At 33.8% G+C, this 23503-nt stretch overlaps 2 protein-coding genes across 3 annotated transcripts in view; one reads left to right on the top strand and one right to left on the bottom strand.

Moving 5' to 3' along the window:
• The window catches only part of snx9b (sorting nexin 9b), a 34112-nt gene extending 31034 nt beyond the window's left edge, over positions 1-3078 (bottom strand). For both annotated transcript variants that reach the window (XM_073853077.1, XM_073853078.1), the window contains exon 1: positions 2811-3078. In XM_073853077.1, coding sequence (XP_073709178.1) covers positions 2811-2822 — 12 coding nt within the window. In that variant the 5' untranslated portion in view covers positions 2823-3078. The remainder of the gene's footprint in view (positions 1-2810) is intronic.
• Positions 3079-13668: 10590 nt separating this feature from the next.
• On the top strand, positions 13669-21590 carry LOC141348382 (DBH-like monooxygenase protein 2 homolog). The gene is made up of 13 exons (XM_073852692.1): positions 13669-14004; positions 15866-16012; positions 16815-16967; positions 18035-18118; positions 18207-18359; positions 19453-19555; positions 19646-19812; positions 19893-19981; positions 20118-20214; positions 20354-20413; positions 20541-20671; positions 20762-20870; positions 20951-21590. Exons 1-13 carry the CDS (start codon positions 13738-13740, stop codon positions 21089-21091), a joined length of 1701 nt encoding a protein of 566 aa, XP_073708793.1. The 5' UTR covers positions 13669-13737; the 3' UTR covers positions 21092-21590.
• Positions 21591-23503: the final 1913 nt, after the last annotated feature.

Genomic DNA, 23503 nt, shown 5'->3' with positions numbered 1-23503 from the left:
CTTTGAAGCTGCATTTAAACTGCATTTATTAAGTTCAAACTCAGGGCACCATAGAAGTCTACTATATGGACAGAAATCCTGAAATGTTTTCCTCAAAAAAAACAATTTTTTTTACGACTGAAGAAAGAAAGACATGAACATCTTGGATGACAAGGGGCTGAGTAAATTATCTGTTCATTTTTGTCCTGGAAGTGAACATCTCCTCATAACACAATTATACAAAGCACATTTTTGTGATCAAATTTGAGCATACAAATGGTCACAAAACAGAATCAATTCCACAGTACATTGAGAAGAAACACTTCCCACAAAGCTCCCGTTATTCTAACACACATAGAGCCAACACAGAAACACACACATCCTGAAGCTATCGAAATGGCAAACAGTGAGGTCTGTATGAACAGTGAGACAGACTCTCTCTATGTAGGAATTCACAAGCCACGACTCCTTGATGCTCATCAGACATAGAGAGTCTGTGTGTGAGAGAACTCACGTCTGATTCAACTGAAATTTGGATAGATCACAAACCGTCTGATTACACAAGTCTTCCAGAGAAATGAACTAGGATACGAAGTGATGACAACGTCAAAAAACAAAATGAGGATATAAGATGAGGAACAGGGATCAAGTAACAGACATTCATAATGGTTGGATTGATATATCAGCTTTGCAGCAGAAGCGAGCACATGAAACCCTCCATCATTAGAAACATCCTCATATAGACAGTCGAGGGAACTGGACTAAATTAAGGACTAAATCAGGGAGACCATATTAAAACTGAAAGTAATAATGAAGCTACACTACCAGTCAAAAGTTTTTGAACAGTAAGATTTTTTTTTTCAAGAATTCTCAGAAAAGCAGTAATACTGTGAAATATTTCTACTATTTAAAATAACTGCTTTCTATTTTAATATATTTTAAAATGCAATTTATTCCTGTGATCAAAGCTGAATTTTCAGCACCATCCTTTCAGTCTTTGGCGTCACATGATCCTTCAGAAATCATTCTAATATGCTGATTAGCTGTTCAAGAAACATTTATTATTATTATTTTTAATATTTAAAACAGTTGAGTATTTTTTTTTTCAGGATTATTTGATGAATAGAAAGATCCAAAGATCTTAAATAAAAATCTTTTGTGACATTATGTACTATACCATTCAAAAGCTTGGAGTCAGTATAATTTTTATTTTAATTATTTTATCATTTTTGGGGACTTTTATTTAGCAAGGATGCTTTAAATTAATCAAAAGTGATGATAAAGACATTTTTAATGTTACAAAAGGTTTCTATTTAAACGCTATTCTTCTGAACTTTCTATTCATCAAAGAAATCTGAAAAGATTATACTCTGCTGTTTTCAATAATAATAATAATAATACAGGTTTTTTTAACAGCAAATTAGAATATTAGAATGATTTCTGAAGGATCGTGTGACTGGAGTAATGATGCTAAAAATTCAGCCTTGAAATTACAGGAATAAATTACATTTTAAAATATATTCAAATAGAAGACAGTTTTTTAAAATAGCAAACATATTTAAAAATTTTACTGTTTTTGCTGTACTTTGGATCAAAAAAATGCAGGCTTGGTGAGCAGAAGAGACTTCTTTAAAAACATTAAAAATCTTAATGTTCAAAAACTTTTATCTGGTAAATTAAAATAAAGTAAATCTAAAGCAAATCAAGTAACCTTCATTTGAATAATGATTTTTACATTACAGATTGTGTAAAAGCAGCTTTAAAGTGATAAAATTGAAAAATAGCTGAATCAACTACAGAAATTCAAATATAAAAACTACGGAGTTCAGATTCTCCTGTAAAGTAGCTCTAAATAAAAGTGTCATTTTTTCTATTTTTTAACAGTATTTTTTTAACAGAAAAGGAAGTGGATGTTGTTTTACACATATAATACATAAGTTTCTTACAATTACTTAATCATACTTTGAGTTCACAAAAAATGTTATTGTATTTAAAGGCAATTTCTAGTATTATTTCAAATACAAAAATGTAATTTTGTTTCAGACTTGTCCTGTTTATAATAAATAAATCAACGTAATATGAGAGAAATCAGTCATTTTAAGTGTTATTCTTATAAATAAAGGTCATTAAGCATGAAAGAGTTAAAGTTACTTTGTTTTTTAATGATAATTCATAGTATTTATACAGACATAAAAGTAGTTCAATGCCCATTTATTCAAGCTTATTTATAGGTAAACATACAAAAGCAATGCTGGAAATGCCAAAATTTTCTTTTAGGGGCATCAAAAATACAACAACTGTTCTGGAATTTGATCCAATTTAAGCAATATCTAAGTAGTATGCATTTAAATGCACACTAATGGCTATGACAGACTCTCACTAATGGGTCCCATAAGACTTAATATATATAATCCCAAGGAGATTTACATTCAGAGACCTAAGCTCTCGCTTATATGGGTAATTAGTTAGTGTTTAGGCTCTATGATTTATTAAACTTGGTGAATGATTAACAATTCAACTACATATCCCAGTATGCATTGCAGATGACGTCAGGGTCCCACTAAAATGTCACAAGACTCTTAATGATCCATATTTTCCTACGTTCACAAGAAAGCCCTTAAACATCGTTAAAATAACGAAAAGAGTCGTTTTAGGCCCTTTTCGGAGAGTTAAACATGTCAGTTGTGATGTCTGTGACGGTTATAAACACTTAAGAGCTAATATATCGGCGTGTGTTTGGAAATACTTTGCCCAGTGTGATCTCAGTGCAAAGACATTACAAACAGATCACTCACAAACTTTAAGCAAAAATAAGTCAAACAAGTTCTTACCTTCGTCTCCATTATACACACATTAACCAGTCATTACAGAAACCTGCAGTTTAATGGCGATAAACTCTCTCTTCTTCATCCAGACATTTTCCTTCTGCCAAAAACGATCCTTCTCAAAACAGTTTATTTACATCACCAAATACGCTTTATTCTCTTGTTAGAGCCCAAAGGACTCAAATGTAGTGGGTCAAAAAATGTGTGTAAATCCAAACCCGTCGTTTCCAGCAGTCATGAGCTGTTCAACTTCACTGCAGCTGAGTGTGTTACACATAAGAGACACAACCGGAAACAAACTCACAGATCGAGTGGCCTGAAAAAAACTCACACAGCTGCTGTACGAATGTGTTGGACCAAAAAATATAGAACTTATTATTAAAAAATAATAGCACGCATAATATTTATGTAGTGTGCATATAATACATTTACCCATGGCGAATAATTATTATTATTTTTATCATATAGTATAAAGCCTTACACATATATATCGTATGTTAGACTGCAGTGAAAGAGTTTTAGAATCATATTTTAGACTTATAATTAGTAAAAACTAACACACACAGTGTGCTAATGTTAAATAAAGTAGGAATAAATACAAAAATGTATTTGTCCTGTTTTGTGCAAGTAAATATTTAAACAGTTGTGTCCATTGACGTTTTAATTTATGATTATGTCAGCTTTTTTAACTTTTGTCAAGTTCAACTTGAGAGGGCGGGCTAAAACGACAGATGTGTGAGTTTAGAGCGGCCTCTAGTGGAAATGTGTAGTATTTCATGACCGCGGTTAAAAAACAAAACAAAAAAAAAAACGGTAAAAACTTGACCTTAGAGACCCATGAGGATACTATGGGGTAATTTATTTTTTATTTTTTTATTTTTTTTAGCGTTCTTTTACAATTATTTATTTGTAATCAGGTAAAACTATTGCCCGGACAAGCACAAATCTAGCATTTAAAAACATCCTTGAAGCAGCCGAAAGAAAAAAGAAATGCCTTAAAGCTCAATAAATGACTAATTAAATAATAATGTAATTACATTTTTGTTATAATTTGCTTATATATTTAGGTATTTATTATTTCTAAGTAATCATTTTGTTTTTATTTTTATATTTAGTTGTCTTTCTTTCAATGTGGGCTGCTTGAATTTATTGTATTTGTGTAATCATAATTACAATAATGTTAATGCCTGTTTGTTATTTGAACAGGTTAAAAAAAACATTAAAAAGAAGAAACGTTTGCTCAGAACTGCAGAAGAAGCGTCAGCAGTGTTATCACGTGGTACTTTTCTCAACGAAGGACCAATCACAGTCGATTGTGATTAGATTTTTTATCGTTTGTGGTAGGTGTTATTTCAATCAAGTATTTTAGGTGCCACTCGTTTTTCATACATTTAGTTCAGACATCTCCAGTAAGATAAAAGTCTTAAGATTTAAACGGCTGTATGAGTCCATAAGCTCCTCTTGAGGAAGACACCCAGATAGCAAATAGTAATTGAAACGATGTTAAATCAACATCCCGCTGTCAACGATAAAATCATTGAATCAACGTCGAACTCTGATGTTGATTCTTCATCATGTTGCACCCTCTATTATCATTGAAACAATGTTTAAGTCATACCTAGAGATCAACAGAATTTCAATGGTATTTCGATTACAATGGATATTGAAACAATGTTGAAATCCCAGCATATCAACAAAACTTCAATGGTGTTTTAGTATACCACAGGTTGAATCTGAAGGTCTGTAATTTTAATATAATATTAAAAACATTATTAATAAGATGTAATCCTGCTTTATCGACAGCCAGGATGGGCTAGCAAAATATAGAAAATAGAAACTATACCTTTAGGCAATAACCTAGACTAGCACAAATGACACACCACGCATTCTTTAAAAATTAAACAATATTTTTTATTGTATTATTTCATTTTTTTTAAAGTGCTGACTCCTGCTGCGTCTTTCTTCCAGCTCCTCCCGCTCGTTCTGGGGCGTAGCGCAGCCACTTCTGTACCGCTTGAGTGAAGTCATAGGTGTTTGCCGTTGTAAGACGTTGAGTCAAGGCGTCTAGAATACAAGTAAAATTATGTTACTGTTATTTAGTCAATGATTTGTTCAATCAAGTTGTCGTCAAGGATTCGGAGCAGAACATGGCACGAACACAGTACACATAGGAAAGTCAAATACACACACGACACGACACGCTACACACACAGGGGTGGACGCAGCCACCCAAACACGAAGGGTCACACACGGGGTAGAATTAAAATGGTAATCACACTACACTAAAACACGTAGGCTACATATACAGTAAATAAGGCATAACACATACGAAACAACCCTAAAGTTCTCCCAGAATCCATCAATAAGGTTTTGCTAACTTTATAAGCTAGAAGAGAACCACAATACTTTTGGAATATTTTGATACATTGGTAAAACAAAAATCTATTTCAGCGACTTCAGCACTGCGTCGGTTACTACATTAACGATCATAACGATCAACCTAACAGTATTTGATTTGGTACAATTCATTCATATCGAACATTAAGCAAACTTACCTGTACGCTTGTGCCAAGGTCCAGAAATGAGCTGTGTCCGGTGCAGTAGGCTACATTGGTGTTGATCTCCCAGTCAACCAAAAATCGATGGATTTTCAATCAAATTTCCCGGTCAACTATATATCGATGCATTTTCAATCATATTTCCCGGTCAACTATATGCCGATGACTCTTCAACAACAGCGTCGTTTCCCGGTCAACTATAAATCAATGACTTTTCAACACATTCAGCGATCGCCCGATAAACCAAATATCAATGCTTAATCAATCATAAAGATAACTATAGATCAATGTTGTTGCAATATTGTTGCCATCAACATTAATAACATCGGGTTTTCGTCGATATGGTAATGGTGATTCAACATTTATTTTGCATTGAAATTTCAACATCAACCATAATGATGATTCAGATGGAAAAACTATGTTTATTCAATGTTGGCTTGCTGTCTGGGCAACTTCTGTCCAGTAAACAGCTAACAACAACACCCTGTGCCGCCCTGTATTTCTAGTGAAAATCATACACTGCTCTGTGGAATACTCCATTCTGATTGGTCCGTCACCACATTCTAAGGTATGTTATATTCCCATTATTCCATGGAATGTCTGGATACTGGATTCTGATTGGCTGGCAGGTGTGCAGTAAAACCGTTTAATGCACAGGTAGTTCCAAGTCAGTTTAATCACCGTTCTATATTAATGCGCTGCTTTACTAGATGCATCTATTTTATACAGTCTACTATGAGATGCACGCAAAAGCACACACACACAGAGAGAGAGAGAGAGAGAGAGAGAGAGAGAGAGAGAGAGAGAGAGAGAAGTCGGAGATCGCATTGTGCTGCGCACATACATAAACTTCTTGTCAGCGTTTGCCTGCGATCCTTATTAAAATATCCTAGATACTAGATCGCTACATTATATTCCTCAGCAACGGGGCGGTAAAGATGCTGTTTTTGAATGAATCGTTGTTTGTAGAGAGAGACGCACAGCATGCAGGCAGGTAACGTTATGCACACACACAACTGTCATCTCTCTTGCCTTCACACACTCTCTCTTGGTCGATCGATAATCTACTGAAACAAATGCTATATTTCATTCAAATAAATCTGGTTTTACCGGACTATTTAATCTCTGAGTCTGATTTGAAGCGGGCAGAATGCTAGAGCTGCGTGTCATAACTGACGAAAATAACCGTCTTTTTTATCCATTCAGTCAAATATCAATCCTAGTTTTAATTTGTCTGTAACCATGGAATAAGCGGGATAATCAACGGCTTGCCGTGCGTTAAAGGATTTTAAATGCACTTCGCGGAGGCAACCACCCTTCGCTTCGCGTCGGGCGGTTATTAGCCTCCACGTCGTACATTTAAAATCCTTTAACGCACGGCAGACCGTTGATTATCCCTTACATAACAACCGGTTAAAACTATTATTGCACTGCTCTGTGAAATACTCGATTCTGATTGGTCCGTCACCACATTCCAAGGTATGTTATTTCGGGATAACATAACAACCGGTAAAAACTAATAACACACGCTCATTTTGCGACTGTTTTGTACACTGGAATGGATTTATAAGATAACTAACATACTAGTAAGATTTTGAAACATTTTCGTCTTAAATCAACATCTTTTATTGCCATATGTTGCATAATAAGAATTTTTTTATATTTTGGCTGGAAACAAGACAAAAAATCTAAGTAAGAAAAGCATTTGGATACGGTGCAGTCACACCACTTATGGTGTGACTGCACCGTATCCAAATGCTTTTCTTACTTAGATTTTTTGTCTTGTTTCCAGCCAAAATATAAAAAGATTCTTAAATCAAGAAGGATTTTAGACAAGTAAAAAATATTTTCTTGTTTTCAGAAAAACAAGTCAAAGTTAAGTGAGTTTTTGCTTAGAACAAGCAAAATAATCTGCCAATGGGGTAAGCAAAACAATCTTATTTCAAACAGAAAACAAAATTATTTTTCTTACTCCACTGGCAGATTATTTAACTTGTTTAAAAAAACACACTTAATTTTGACTTGTTTTTTCTGAAAACAAGACAATAATTTTTACTCTAGAGAATCCTTCTTTATTTAAGAATGTTTTTATATTTTGACTGGAAACAAGAAAAAAAAATCTAAGGAAGAAAAGCATTTTTTGCAGTGTAAATGTCTGTTTAGTTTGTACTTGCCGCTTGCTAGCAACTGCTTTATTTACGGAAGCTTTGCGCTTAAATATTTCAATTCAGATCAGTGTTTCATGTCTAATTATTTACTTTTGTGGCAATAAGGCTGGATGTACATTACCCTTACATAAAACCCTTCAGTCTTATACAACTGCTGATAAGCCGGTCAGGCTTTATGACAACCGTCTGGATGTGGGTCAAAGACGAAAAGGGTGTTTCAAGCATTAAAAAAATAAAAGTGTTTTGTCCTGTTCTGTTCTGTCTTCCCAGTGTTTTTCCCCCTCTGTTTCTAGTATAAATGCTTTTAGTCCTTGTTCTCCCCCTTTTTGTTAGTCTTAGTTGGTGTAGTCTTGCCCATATTTGTATTTCCCCCTCGTTATCCTTGTTATAGTCTGTGTTTCCTCACTTACCTCGTCCGGTGTTAACGTTTTGACGTGTTTGTTCTGTGCCGTGCCTTTTTGTTTATAGTTTAATAAATCAGTGTTTTTGTGTGTTACCTCTGTCTCCTTGTGGTTCCCCTGCCTCCTTGTCTTCCTGCACATGTGACAAATACAGCTTTAAATTTTGTTTTCTCCTCATACATCATTAGAATGTGTCCTGTTTAACTTTATACTTTTCTGAACAAAAAATATTGACTATCATGCATTTTTACCAAACTAAAATGTCATTCAGTGTAACAATATTTATATACCAAAAAATCTTGTTAGGCATATTTAAAACATGAATAATTTGATGACATATTAAAAGAAATACCTCAAATACCAATTAACTGTTGTTTTTCAATGTTTATACTTTGCTAATTGTCTTTCAAACCACTTTGTTTTACCATTTTTTTGTATTTTAAGTACAGGTCAGAATAAGTATATTGTTTCGTTTCTTACATAAATATATTTGTTACTCTGAATGACACTTTGCCAAAAATAAAGATAACATTGCCATTGTTCCCATAACTGAGATGTTTTAGTATTAATCTGTGTCATTAAATTAGTTTTAATAATATTCCTAAATAAATGACTGCAGAAGCAAATGTTACAATTACATTTACATTTAGACATTTAGCAGACGCTTTTATCCAAAGCGACTTACAAAAGAGGACAATGAAAGCAATCAAAAACAACAAAAGAGCAATAACATGCAAGTGCTATGACAAGTCTCATTTAGCCTAACGCAGTACACGTATCAAGGTTTTTTTTTTATTATATAGTAAAAAAAAAGAAAATAGAATACAAAAAGAAAAAGCAAGCTAGTGAAAAAACAAGAACAGAGAAGCTAGTGTTAGTTCGTTTTTGTTTTTTTTGTTTGTTTTTTTTAGGAAACAAGCAGTAAGTGAAAAAAGAGCAAGTTTTAAAAAAAATTTTTTTTTTTAGAATAGAATTAGAATAGAGGGTGATAGAGTTAGAGGGTAAAATAAAGATGGAAAAGATGTGTTTTTAGCCGATTCTTGAAGATGGCTAAGGACTCTGCTGTTCGGATTGAGAAATATAAATTAAAATGTTGAACTATAATCAGCATAATCAGCATTTTACTGTTACTTCCCTGCCATGCTTGCTTGGCTTGTCACTTCGTTTCTGACTCAGCCTCAAAAATCACTGCTTGCAGCCATATTTATTAATACATTCTGTTTGCAACATAAATGTCATCATCATCAGGATGAGTATTTGGGGTGGAGTGATCTCTCTTGAACTTGTGACATACTGTAGTGAGGGTGTCTTTCTGCCCAGAAATACTGGCAAGCTATTATTCCAACAATTGTAGTCCTCAATACCCTTCTCATTTCCTGGCTAAATGCACGTTATAACAATAACACAAATTAAACAATACCAGAATGCATTCAAATAATAATATTTATTAGGTTTAACACATATTTGTCAGTACTAAACATTCCTAATTCATCTGTAATATCAATGAGATGCTACAATTATTTATACAGTGACTTTGTGGTGTAACAGAGAATTTGCATTACACTGAATGACAAAACCATTACCCTGAATGACGAAACTTTTACTTCAGCTCATATTGCACGCAATATCACTAAATCATTTCACTGAATGACGTGTTTTTGTAACCTTCTTTACCACACCAAGGTGACATTTCAAGTATTTAAGAGCAATAAACTCACTTTTCTGCAGCACCACACGGTGATTATGTCACAGACTGCTGAATGACTGTCAGTTTTTTATATGATTTCAGAATATCTTCTTATTCCTGTTACACTGAATGACCTCTGAGAAACTGCATTATTTAAATACTTAAAAAAAACAATAAGACAGTCTTTTTATTATAACACAGCTAATACTTACTTGAAAATGTCAAGATAATTTTATAACTTTATATTTATATTTTTTATATATATATATATATATATATATATATAAAATGGTAAAATCAAAGTCCAGACCATTAAACTAAATGACAATTTTACACTTTGGAACATTATTTCCCCCATATTTTGACTTTTTTTGTTACAAATGTTATTTGAAATATGAAAGTACACAATTTACTCACATTTAAGTAATTAAAATGACTTTGGAAATGTAATTTGATGCGGACAATGGCATTTCTTGTGCACTTTATGACCAATGACTCCCATGCACGCAACCAAAAGAGTCATCAGCAAATCGAGAACACTCCTTTTCACAACTAGGAAAAATCACACCCACACACACCCTTCATTATTACTTAACAAATTAATCTTTCTATTTCTATTGTTTTTTCGTTTTAGATTTGGTTTGACCTTGGACCACAAATCCAGCCCTAAGTAGCGCAGGTATATTTGTAGCAATAGCCAAAAATACATTGTATGGGTCAAAATGATTGATTTTTCTTTTATGCCAAAAATCATTAGGCTATAAAGTAAAGATTGTGTTTCGTGATATTTAGTAAATTTCCTAGCGTAAATATACCAAAATGTAATTTTTGATTAGTAATATCATGGTTCAAAACTTAATATAGACATAATATGGATTTTTAAATAGTTGTATCTCGGTCAAATATTCTTCTAGCATAACAAACCATGAATGAAACTTAAAAAAAAAAAAAAAAAAAAAAATTGACCCTTGGTCCAGGGTCACAAATCTCCTGCTCCTTTGATACTGAAAGGGCAAAATATAATTATTTACTTAAGCTTATCTTTACATATATTACTTTAACATCATTAACTAATCCAAAGCAAATATAATATACCTTTGAAATATTCATTTTCATTTATTATACAGTGCAATTGTTTTACAGTATGTGGCTATTACTGTCATGGGAATAACAATCAAATAAAATTGTTGTTGTTATTATTATTTTATTCTAATTTGTTTGGCTTCTTAAATCACCAGTGTGAATGTAATTTAGACTGAGACAGTACCACAAATAAAAAGAGGTTTGAGTCTCTTTTAAAGTTCAGGTACAAGTCAATTCACTTTTTGACTTTTTTCTAACTTAAGTTTCCTTAGTTAAGAACATGGGTTGGAGCTCTTAATTTTGAACTCTCAAAGTACATTAGTTAGAATAATTTAACTTTAAAATCTACAAAATTATTTTTTTTTCCAAGTCTTCATTTGTCTTTTTTTAAATTAAATTTAGATTCCAGATTTTTAAATATTTAAAATAGGATAGGACAATATTCTCAGATTCCAGATTTTCAAATAGTTGTATCTTGCCCAGATATTGTCCTATCCTAACACACTGTAAATCAATGGAAAGCTTATTTATTCCGCTTTGTATAAATCTTTGTATAAAGCTTTGTATAAAAGATGTATAAATCTCAATTTAAAAAAAAATGACCCTTGGTCCAGGATCACAAATCATTATCTCCAGTCCTGACCTCTGCTTCTTTTGCTTATTGGATGTAAAGATACTAAAAGGGCAAAATATAATTATTTACTTTGGTTTATGTATAATAATTAACTAATCCAAAGCAAAATTAACATACCTAAAATATAAATTTTCATTTATTTTATAGTGCTAATGTTTTACAATATAAGGCTATAACTGTAATAGGAATAACAATAACATACATTTTTTGTTGTTATTATTAATACATTCTAATTAGTTTGTCTTCCTAAATCACCAGTGTGAATGTAATTTAGACTGAGACAGTATACCACAAATAAAAAGAGGGTTGAGTCCCCTTTAAATTTCAGATACAAGTCATTTTTTGACTGTTTTTCTAACTTAAGTTTTTTTAGTTAAGGACATGGGTTGGAGCTCTTAATTTTAAACTTTCAAACTGTACTAGTAACAAACTGTAATTTAACTTTAAAATGTACAAAATGTAAAATTTTTCCAAGTCTTCATTTGTCTTTTTTTTTATATCGCAATAATACATTTTTTTTTGCACTCTCACATTTCAGATTTTCAAATAGTTGTATCTCGGCCAAATATTGTCCTATCCTAACAACCATACATCACTGGAAACTTATTTACTCAGCTTTCAGATGATGTATAAATCTCAGTTTCAAAACAATTAACCTTTGGTCCAGGGTCACAAACCATAAACTCCGGTCCTGACCTCTGCTCCTTTGATACTGAAAGGGCAAAATATAATTATTTACTTTGGCTTATGTAACATAATTAACTAATCCAAAGCAAAATTAATATACCTATAAATTTTCTTTTATTTTACAGTACAAATGTTTTACAATATAAGGCTATAACTGTAATAGGAATAACAATAATATAAAATTGTTGTTATTATTATTAATATTCTTATTTGTTTGGTTTCCTAAATCACCAGTGTGAATGTAATTTAGACTGAGACAGTTACCACAAATAAAAAGAGGGTTGAGTCCCCTTTAAATTTCAGATACAAGTCATTTTTTTACTGTTTTTCTTACTTAAGTTTTCTTAGCTAAGAACATGGGTTGGAGCTCTTAATTTTGAACTTTCAAACTGTACTAGTTAGAATAATTTAACTTTAAAATGTACAAAATGTACTTCATTTGTCTTTTTTTTAATATCGCAATATTTTTTTTTTTTTTTTTGCACCCTCAGATTTGAGATTTTCAGATAGTTGTATCTCGGACAATAGCCTATCCTAACAACCATACATCAGTGGAAAATTATTTTTTATTCAGCTTTCAGATGATGTATAAATTTAAATTAAAAAAAAAAAAAAAAAAAAACTTTGGTCCAGGGTCACAAACCATAAACTCCTGTCCTGACCTCTGCTTTTTTGATACTGAAAGGGCAAAATATAATTATTTACTTTGGCTTATATAACATAATTAACTATAGTCCAAAGCAAAATTAATATATATATATATATTAAATTATTTTACAGTGCAATTGTTTTTAAATATATGGCTATTTCTGTCATAGGAATAACAATAATATAAAATTGTTGTTATTATTATTAATATATTCTGATTTGTTTGGCTTCCTAAAACACCAGTGTGAATGTAATTTAGACAATATATCACAAATAAAAAGAGGTTTGAGTCCCCTTTAAAGTTCAGGTACAAGTCAATTCACTTTTTGACTTTTTTCTAACTTGAGTTTTCTTAGTTAAGAACATGAGTTGAAGCTCTTAATTTTTGAACTCTCAAAGTGTATTAGTTGGAATAATTTAACTTTAAAATGTAAAAATGTTCTTAATTTGTCTTTTTTTTTTTTTTGCACCTTCCAGATTTTCAAATAGTTGTATCTCGACCAAATATTGTCCTATCCTAACAAACCACAAATCAATGGAAAGCTTATTGATGATGTATAAATCTGCCCCTTATGACTGGTTTTGTGGTCCAGGGTCACAAATCATTAACTCCAGTCCTGACATCTGCTTCTTTGATAAAAAGATACTGAAAGGGCACAATATAATTATTTACTTTAGATTATGTAACATCATTAACTAATCTATTTCTGTCATAGTCATAAATGTAGTAAATTACTCTATTCTGTGTTTACTGTTCATTACAACTCTAAAATAAATGTTTGTTTCATATAGAGGGTCATTTTTGAATGCTTGTTCATGAAAAGATGAAAAGCATTTTTAAAAGCTGAATGTAATTTCTCTTGTAGCCAATAATACTGTAACATGTAATAATGTAACATGTGAACCTGATTCATCAGACCACAGTGAGGGGAGGAGAACAGACTCAGGTGAGGAGGGGTTACAGACAGCTTACAAAAAGAGCTGTTAAAGTGACAACAGCGCAGTTTCATGTCATTGCCTTCTCAAACACCTCACAAAGACTGTTTGTCAGATTTTGAAAAGAAAACATGGTCACATTATCTCTTGTCCTACTCTTGTTTTCAGTCCAGTGGTCCTGGGCTCAGGAAGACCCTCTTCTACCTTTCACTGAACACCTGGACCACGAGAACAATGTGCGGCTGAGATGGGGATTTGATGAGATCCAACGCACCATCATGTTCGAGGTCACGGTCAACACCAGCGGCTGGGTCGGTTTTGGCTTCAGCCCCAAAGGAGGAATGACTGGAGCCGATATTGTCATTGGAGGAGTTGGACCTGATGGCAGTTACTTTTCGGTAAAGACTGAGATTGATAACTCTTAACAGTGAAGTTACAACTAATTTTATATTCTTTTGATATTTTGTTCTGTATTCTGTCAATTCTGATTCATTGTGTTTGTCACATTTAGTTAGTAGGGATGTATTGGTATTATCAATATCATAGTATTGCGGTAGTATTGTGGTCACATGACGATATAAGTTTTCCGGTAAAGTGTAGTTTTTAAAATACATTTAAACTTTTTATTCTAACATAAAACATCTTTAAAGTTGGGTTTTAGGCCATTATGGCATAGTATAGGCACAGTATCTGTCAAACAAACTAAAACCAAAAGCACAATATGGCTTAATCATAATAATTCATAATTTTCGCTGTGTGTTTTAAAGTGAAGTGCACACTTCGTTCAGGTGATCAGCTCGTGATCCGGTGTTTTACGTGCCTCAGAACGGCTGAGTTCACAGTGAATGCAGTGAACTGGTTTATTGCATGTGCCATGAATTTAGCTCATGTTTGAGAACGCAACGGCCACCAGTTACAAAATTTCACTAGATTTGTAGAGAGACATGTTTTTGTAAGCCTGTTTTCACTGAAGCTGGATTTTAATTTTTAAAATAAAAGCTCTACTGCCCTTTCCGTCAAAATAAAAGCTTAAAAGTGCAGTATGAATTGCTGACAGCTAGCGGTTTAAATAGGTAACGTTATTACAGTCCAAATTCAAAATATCTCTTTTAAGTGTAGAAATTAGGAAAGAAGTATTGTAATTTCTCTAGTAGGGAAAAATAATATACCTATGCAATATTCATTTTCATTTATTTTACAGTGCAGTTGTTTTACAGTATGTGGCTATTACTGTCATAGGAATAACAATAATATAAAATTTCTGTTATTATTATTATTATTATATTCTAATTTGTTTGGCTTCCTAAATCACCAGTGTGAATGTAATTTAGACTGAGACAGTATACCACAAATAAAAAGAGGGTTAAGTCCCCTTCAAAGTTCAGGTACAAGTCAATTCAGTTTAAGTTCAGAACATGGATTGGAGCTGTTAATTTTGAACTCTCAAAATGCATTAGTGAGAATAATTTAACTTTAAAAAAGAACGAAATGTTCAGTCTTCATTTGTTTTTGTTTTTTAAATATCGCAATAAATGTATCGTGGACTTCATATCAAGATATTATCGCATCGTGACATTTTAATATCATTGCATTAGTTAATTATCTACAGTGTAAATTGTTATATTATTATATTTGGCTTTAGTCTTTCACATCATTAAGATAGACTGATAACTGTCAATGAGTCAATTAACTAATTTTATATTCTTTTGACATTTTGTTCTGTATATGATTCTGATTCATCGTGTTTGTCACATTTAGTTAATTATCTACAGTTTAAATTGTTATATTTGGGTTCAGCCTTTTACATCATCAAGACTGAGGCTGAAAATGTCAATAAGTCACTTACAGTGGAATTACATGCTCTATAAAATATAATAAGTTATTTTATATGTTTTATATTTAATTCTTTTTTATTTTGGATTCACACTGATATGCATTTCATATTTAGTTAATTAATTATGAACTACATACTTAGTTTTCTCAGTGGCTGTAAACTGGGATATTTAATACAGTAAGTAACTTTATAAGTGTGACAAAGTCTACTTTTTTATTAGACTATAAAACTGTATTAATATTTGTTTTTCAACCTAGATGTTCTAAAATATGCATTTGTCTTGATATTACTGTAAAAGGTTGAGAGTCAAAGTGTTAGCCCAGATTGGAAGCTGCAACTACAACTGTAACTACAGCACCATAAAAACACCTGTTGCTACGCATACATACATGCTTCATTTCTCTTTTCTGTTTTTCCGTATTCAGGACCGTCATGCTGGGGGGAATGCAATGCCTGAGGTTGACCAGCTACAGAACTACAAACTTCTGTCTCTGACCGAGTCTAATGGGAAAACAGTCATGAAGTTTCAGAGGTCCATCGATTCCTGTGATAAAGATGATCTAACCATCACTGTGAGCTTATTTAACCATTTTTCTTTTAACTATTCTTTACAAAGGAAAAGTAATTCAACACCAACAATGTAACACTCCCCTTCATTGTTTGTAAAAATGTAGGCCTACTTTGCAGTTTAATTCAGAAAACAATGATGGTGAAACTACATTACATTACATTTAGGCATTGGCCGTTATGAGATTTTACGCTGCGCTTATCCACTTTATTCTTTAACGCAGAAGTAAGTCTATGACTTTCAGTTTGTTAGCCCCTATAGGGAAATAACGAGAAGAATAACAATGTGCAGTAAATGGTAAAACAGTTTGCACTACAAACCAGTGTGTTCATAAATAAGATAATGTTCATAAATAAGATAATGCCTGCTACAGAATTCTTTCCTTTAAAGTCTCTTTAAAAATGTTATTGGATTTAAAACAGTGATTTTTCAAACCATGATATATCTTGAAACCAGTAATTGGCCCATACCTAATGATGACATTGCAAAACAAAACCAGTAATGTCCACTGGGATCAGGGCATTTCTGAGAACTCCTCTCTCGAAACAAGCTGCTGACCTTGCTTGTCAAGGAGCTCTCAGCTGCCTTTCAAAAACGCCCCTTAAACTGAAAACATGGATTGTCTTTTGAACTTAAAAACCCTGAAATTCTAGATCAAAATAGCTAAAAAAAAGTTATCAGTGGCCACATACACACTGCAAACTTTTATGAATGTCAACGGCATTTAGCTGGAGTGTGCGTGTTGCTAAAGTGCTTCTCATTTTATGTAAACAATCAAATAAAAGTGTTTTTTATTGCATGGTCAGGATCTCCCCATGAAGCTGATCTATGCGTACGGACAGACTGACGACATCACATACCACAGTACACAAAGAGGCACGAAGGAGTTGAACCTGTTGAAGTACATGCCTCAAGTCACCCCTCCAAACAGCAACTTTTTTGACGTAACTATGGTCAATGTAAGAACTTTTTTTGTTGTTGTTTTGCTGTTCTGTCTGTAAAACCAATTTTCTGTCTTACATTTCATGAGCAACATTTAAAACTTAGATTTTAATATAATTAAAAACATGTAATTTATTCCTGTGAAGCTGAATTTTCACCAGCCATTATTTCAGTCGGTGTCACATGATCCTCCAGAAATCATTCTGATTTGCTGTTTAAGAAACATTTATTATCAATGTAAAAAAAAAATTTTTTTTCAGATTTTGATGAATTTGGGGAATTTTTAAAGGTATAGTTCACCAAAAAATGAAATTTGATGTTTATCCGCTTAGCCCCAGGGCATCCAAGCTGTAGGTGACCTTGTTTCTTCAGTAGAACACAAAGTCTGTTATATAATCATATAATGGCAGTCAATGGGACTTTGAGAGTCAAAAAACATACACGGACAAAACCAAATTAAATCATACGGCTCGTGACGATACATTGAGGTCTTAACACACAAAACAATCAGTCTGCACAAGAAACTGAACAATGTTTATATCATTTTTTTACCTCTGATCCACCGCAATGTCTAACTGTCCTGAGCGCGTTTACAACAGCCGCCGCATGACGAAGATCTATTATATAAATTCTATTCATTTTCTTGTACAGACCAAGTGTTTTGTCTGTTAAGACCTCAATGTATCGTCACGAGCCGCTGGGTTTAATTTGGTTTTGTCTGTGTATGTTTTTTTGACTCTCAAATCCGTGGTTCCCATTGACTGCCATTATATGACTGACAGACTGCAACGTTTTGAGTTAAAAAATCTTTGTTTGTGTTCTTCTGAAAAAACAAAGTCACCTACATCTTGGATGCCCAGGGGGTAAGCAGATAAACATCTGAACTTGAACTATTCCTTTAAATGTCTTTACTGTAACCTTTGGCCAGTGTATTGCTTTCTTGTTAAAGAAAAGTTGTAATTCTTACTGACTTTATTGCCTACTTTTAAACAGTAGTTTACAACAATTTTGTAAATGGTTTATCTCAGTTATGTGCTAGTGAGTGTGTACTTTCAGACATTGATTACATTTACAATCGCTTCAGTTCACTGTACCAGCCAAGCATACCCACTATCACTGCAAGGTATTGAAAGCCCCGGTGTTTGATGTCAAACAGCACATTTATCGCGTAAGTCAGTTTATAAACTTAACACTTAACACATTATCTATCTAGGGATCTGTCAATTTTGATAACATTTGTCTTACTTTATGTCCAGATTGAGCCGGTGATCAAAAACGTTGACCTCGTTCATCATCTGATTCTGTACCGCTGCCCTCCGACTGTGACGGAGGAGCTTGATGTGGAATGTTACACTACGGTGGATGCACAGTGTATGCAGGTCGTCGCTGTGTGGGGAGTTGGCGGAGGGGTTAGTATCACCTTTGAAAGGGGTTTAATGCATTTTCATGCAAGAAATAACTCAATTTTAAACCATTAATTACTTGAAGAAATGGTTAACCTGCGATCAAATCATTAAAGGGGTCATCGGATGCCCATTTTCCACAAGTTCATATGATTCTTTAGGGTCTTAATGAAAAGTCTCTAATATACTTTGGTTAAAAATTCTGAATAGTAGTGTAAAAAAAACACCCTTTTACCTTGTCAAAATCAGCTCTGCAAAATTTCAGCTCATTTTAAGACATGGCCCCTTTAAATGCCACGAGCTCTGCTCGCCCCGCCCCTCTCTGGGATTATGTTTACTTTAGCCGTGTTTATCGGCGAAACTTGCCAACAAGCACATTATTAAGAAAGGCCATTTGCAAAGATGCATAAAAAACCCTTATACTCACTTCTGCTGTGGGTGAAGATGCATCAGGAACAATTCGCATGAAGATAGATGTATATGTAGATTGGGAATGGCGCTTTCCATTTAAAAACGAAAGTAACATTAAACCTCTGCGTCTTCAGCGGCTCAGATGTCGGTAGTAAATGACTACTGCTATGTTCATTATTACATCCAACAACAGAACACCTCAATCGCTCAATTAGAGTCTTCTTCTGCACCTGAGTCACACAATGGCAATTGTATTCGGACTGTTTCAGCTCGGTGAGGGCGGGTCTAAGGTAAGATGCTAATGTCAATCAAATGTGTTTCGTCACAACGACAAGAAGCTAAGAATGACCTGATTTTAAAAAGGGGATATTACTTTTAAAGATAAAAAAATACCACTGGGTGGATTTGTATCATTGTAGGGTGGTTGTGTACACAAACTACCAAAACACATTAACGTTCAAACATATAAAAGTTAGTTTTACACCCGATGACCCCTTTAAAAATCAAGAATCGAATCGGTTTGATTCTTAAGTGAATCGTTCAGAGCGGTTTTCTGAAATGATTCACTAAACAGTGAATCCGTCTCAAGAAGATGATTAATTTTCAGCTTCTGGGCCTATTGAAGTAGTATTTATATGTAAAACCTTCCAATAACTGATTTGTTTTAAATTCAATTATATTTTTCAAGGCTTTTGAATTTCCTGAGGTGGCAGGACTTCCAATTGGAGGAAATGTTGACGAATTTTTCTACAGGCTTGAAGTGCATTACAACAACCCCACTGCAGTTGAAGGTCAGTTAGTCATTTACAATGTGAAATACCACACTTTGATCAATATTTCAGATTTTGATGTGATAAAACAATACTTGCTTCATTACACAGGTCGACTTGATGACTCAGGTCTGCGATTCCACTACACATCTGAACTCCGTCAACACGATGCAGGTATTTTGATGACAGGGCTTGCAGTGGCCCCTGGGTACGCCATCCCACCCAAAGCCAAATCCTTCCTCACGTACGGCCTGTGTGACACTGCTAATATTCCAAAGGTTTGTATGTACAGTATGTTTATCTACTCACATTCTGACGATCAGATTCAGCATGATAAGTTGTGTGCTGCGTTCTACAGGTTCTGGAGGCGCCAAATGATCTTCAGGTGTTCGCTGTGATGCTGCACACACACTTGGCAGGGCGGAAGGTGCGAGTCGGACACTTCAGGTAAATGTTTTTGACCAATGACTGACCTAAATAAATAGTTGACTTAATATCATCTGTGTGCATTTCTTTGTTCTGTGGTTCATAACCTGAAGTTACAGAAATTAATTACTTTTTTGTAAATTCTTATTCTCTTCAGAGGGGAGGAACAGATTGATCTTCTAGTTGTGGATGAAAACTATGATTTTGAATATCAGGAAATGCTAAACTTGGGTAAAACTAAGACAGTGCAGTTGGTAAGTGCTGTTAAGCATCAATATCAAATGTAGGCACTGCACAATACAAAATCAATGATTTATATACAGCAATAGTCTATATTTTAGTATATAATTATTGTCAATAAGTGAAATAAAGAAACTTTTTTTGGTTTTTCAGGATGACAAAGTGCTGGTGCAGTGCACCTATAATACTGAAAACCTAGACACACTCACATGGGTTGGTACATCTCATATGTTCTTGATGTGTATGAGTTCCTTTTTCAAGAAGAGTAAAAGCCTTGAAATATCAGGGATTATTACTGATCTATTTTATGTTGTAGAATAAATTGTTTTTATGCCCGCAGGGGGGGTTCTCTACCACAGAAGAGATGTGTTTGGCCTTCCTCGTCTACTATCCAGCTATGGAACTGAGCGTCTGTTCGAGCTTCCCTGATTCAACAGCTTTACAAACTGCGATGGGAGCATCCAATGCACAGTAATCTAATTAGAAACCCTGATTTATAATACATTTAGCTCTTAAAATGTGCTCTAATGATAATGTGCCTTTTATTGGATCATTTTGCAGGTCTTGGCTCGAAATAATGTATGCAAAGACTTGGAATGACACAACTGTCAATGAATACCAACAAATACTGAATAGTATCGACCAGCACATCACAGTCGTGGACACATTTGTAAGTGTCCACACCTTTACAATATCTGCTTCTGTTCTGACCACCATTTTTACCTGACACATTTTTCTGTGTATTTTTAGAACAATGCATCATCCTATAAAGGAACACTTCCTGATCTGAAAGTCATCCCGCCTGCACCCTGCATAAGTGGCTGTGTAACCAAAAGTCTTGCTTTGCTATCACTGCTCTTATGTTTGGCAGTGCAATTGGTTTCTGTTTGAAACACTAATGCAAACTAGCACTGATGTAACTTGTTTTTCTTTCATTGTCTGAATGTCTGTATCACTATGAGAGCAAAAACTGTAGCCTACATTTTAAATAGGATTGTATTTAAGAATGAGACAGCATGATTCAGAATGATAGTTCCAAACCTGAATTGTAAGTAAAAACAACAAAATTGCAATAATAATTATTATTATTAATATTATTATTCATAATACAAAATACAGATTTGATTTATCCAGTTGATTTAGTGTTTATGCAGTGGCATGTCAACAGTGTGCATATAGCGCCCTCTAATGAAAATAATAGACACTATCGACTGCTTGCTAAAAGGATAAGTTCACTCAAAAAACAAAATTCATTCATAACTTATTCACATTTGTACTTATAAATCTGTAAATCTTTTTTTTTTTTTCTGTGATGGAATAACCTGGAGGGACTGGTTCTGTCAAACTTCACAATGAAGTAAACAGATTAATAAAGTCCATTTGAATCATACTTTTTGTTTCAAGCCTTCTGTCCTAAGTCATGTGATAACTTTGTGTGAGGAACAGACATAATTGCAATTTTGTAAAGGTAATAGCTGTGCTTGTGAGTCAGATAATTTTAGCGATGACCTGCCAGTTCACAAAAGTGGTCTGAATGATTCGTTCACAAATTTGATTGATTCAGTTCTCAAGTTTGACTCGCAGTGGTAGCGGTGATTCGAAAACATTCATCTTTAGTTCACATTGTTGAAACAGTAGTTGGTGAAAAATATTCTAGACACTGTTCTGATTAAATTGTTTATTGCAAGCAACATTTTAATTAGAATTTTACAGAAATGTTGTTGGTCCATCAAAATTCAACAGAAACTTATTTTGGACAATCATACACTAAAGAGAGACTTTAGCGCCACTGTAAACATAAAGATGAAATGCTTCTTGTGCCTTTTTGTTGAGTTCATCTCAACATTCCTTTCTAATAATAAGGTGATATCAGGTAAATTGGGCTTTTTGGTTAATCACTTGGCACACTAACAAAAAAATCCATGTATGACATTTAACTGTGTTCCTTTGATTATTAAGGACTGTTTTTAATATTTTTGTGTTGAATTGATGTAATAAAATATAATTGTTCAGGCCCTACAGGTTTTAAAATGTAAGCTGCCCCACATTTTTTTGAGATAGCAGTGTTCATGTAAAATGGGCCGGCTTTTTACAGACTGAAGTAGTTTTAATCTTTGGTTCTTTTAATTGTGATAATTTTGGCTCACATTTGACAAAACCCCACCAATTCACTATCTCAACCAATTAGAATATGGTGACATGCCAATCAGCTAATCAACACCTGCAAAGGTTTCCTGAGCCTTGAAAATGGTCTCTCGTAATCATGGGGAAGACAATTATTGACACCCTTCACAAGGAGGGTAAGCCACAAACTTTCATTGCCAATGAAGCTGGCTGTTCACAGAGTGCTGTATCCAAGCATGTTAACATAAAGTTGAGTGGAAGGAAAAAGTGTGGAAGAAAAAGATGCACAACCAACCAAGAGAACCACAGCCTTGAGAGGCTTGTCAAGCAAAATCGATTCAAGAATTTGGGTGAACTTCACAAGGAATGGACTGAGGCTGGGGTCAAGGCATCAAGAGCCACCACACACAGACGTGTCAAGGAATTTGGCTACAGTTGTCATATTGCTCTTGTTAAGCCACTCCTGAAGTAGAAGAAGAGGAAATGGACTGTTGCCCAGTGGTCCAAAGTCCTCTTTTCAGATGAGAGCAAGTTTTGTATTTCATTTGGAAACCAAGGTCCTAGAGTCTGGAGAAAGGGTGGAGTAGCTCTTAGGCCAAGTTGCATAAAGTCCAGTGTTGTTTCCACAGTTTGTGATGATTTGGGCAATGTCATCTTCTGGTGTTGGTCTACTGTGGTTTTTGAAAACCAAAGTCACTGCACCCGTTTACCAAGACATTTTAAAGCACTTCATGCTTCCTTCTGCTGACCAGCTTTTTAAAGATGCTGATTTCATTTTCCAGCAGGATTTGGCACCTGCCCACACTGCCAAAAGCACCAAAAGTTGGTTAAATGACCAATGTGCTTGACTGGCCAGCAAACTCACCAGACCTGAACCCCATAGAGAATCTTTGTTGGTCAAGAAGAAAATGAGAAACAAGAGACCAAAAAATGCAGATGAGCTGAAGGCCACTGTCAAAGAAATTTTGGGATTCCATACCACCTCAGCAGTGCCACAGAATGATCACCTCCATGCCACGCCGAATTGATGCAGTAATTAAAGCAAAAGCCAACAATTCACTAAAAATGTTTTTTTTTATTGGTCTCATGAAGTATTCTAATTTGTTGAGATAGTGAATTGGTGAATTGGAACAGTTAAATGGACATTTCCATAGAATGACCCTGTAACATCATGTGATG

The sequence above is a fragment of the Garra rufa genome, chromosome 13 (genome assembly GCF_049309525.1).
Source record: "Garra rufa chromosome 13, GarRuf1.0, whole genome shotgun sequence".
NCBI lineage: Eukaryota > Metazoa > Chordata > Actinopteri > Cypriniformes > Cyprinidae > Garra > Garra rufa.
The sequence above is the reverse complement of the archived record's forward strand: the minus strand, read 5'-3'. Positions and strand labels throughout refer to the sequence as shown.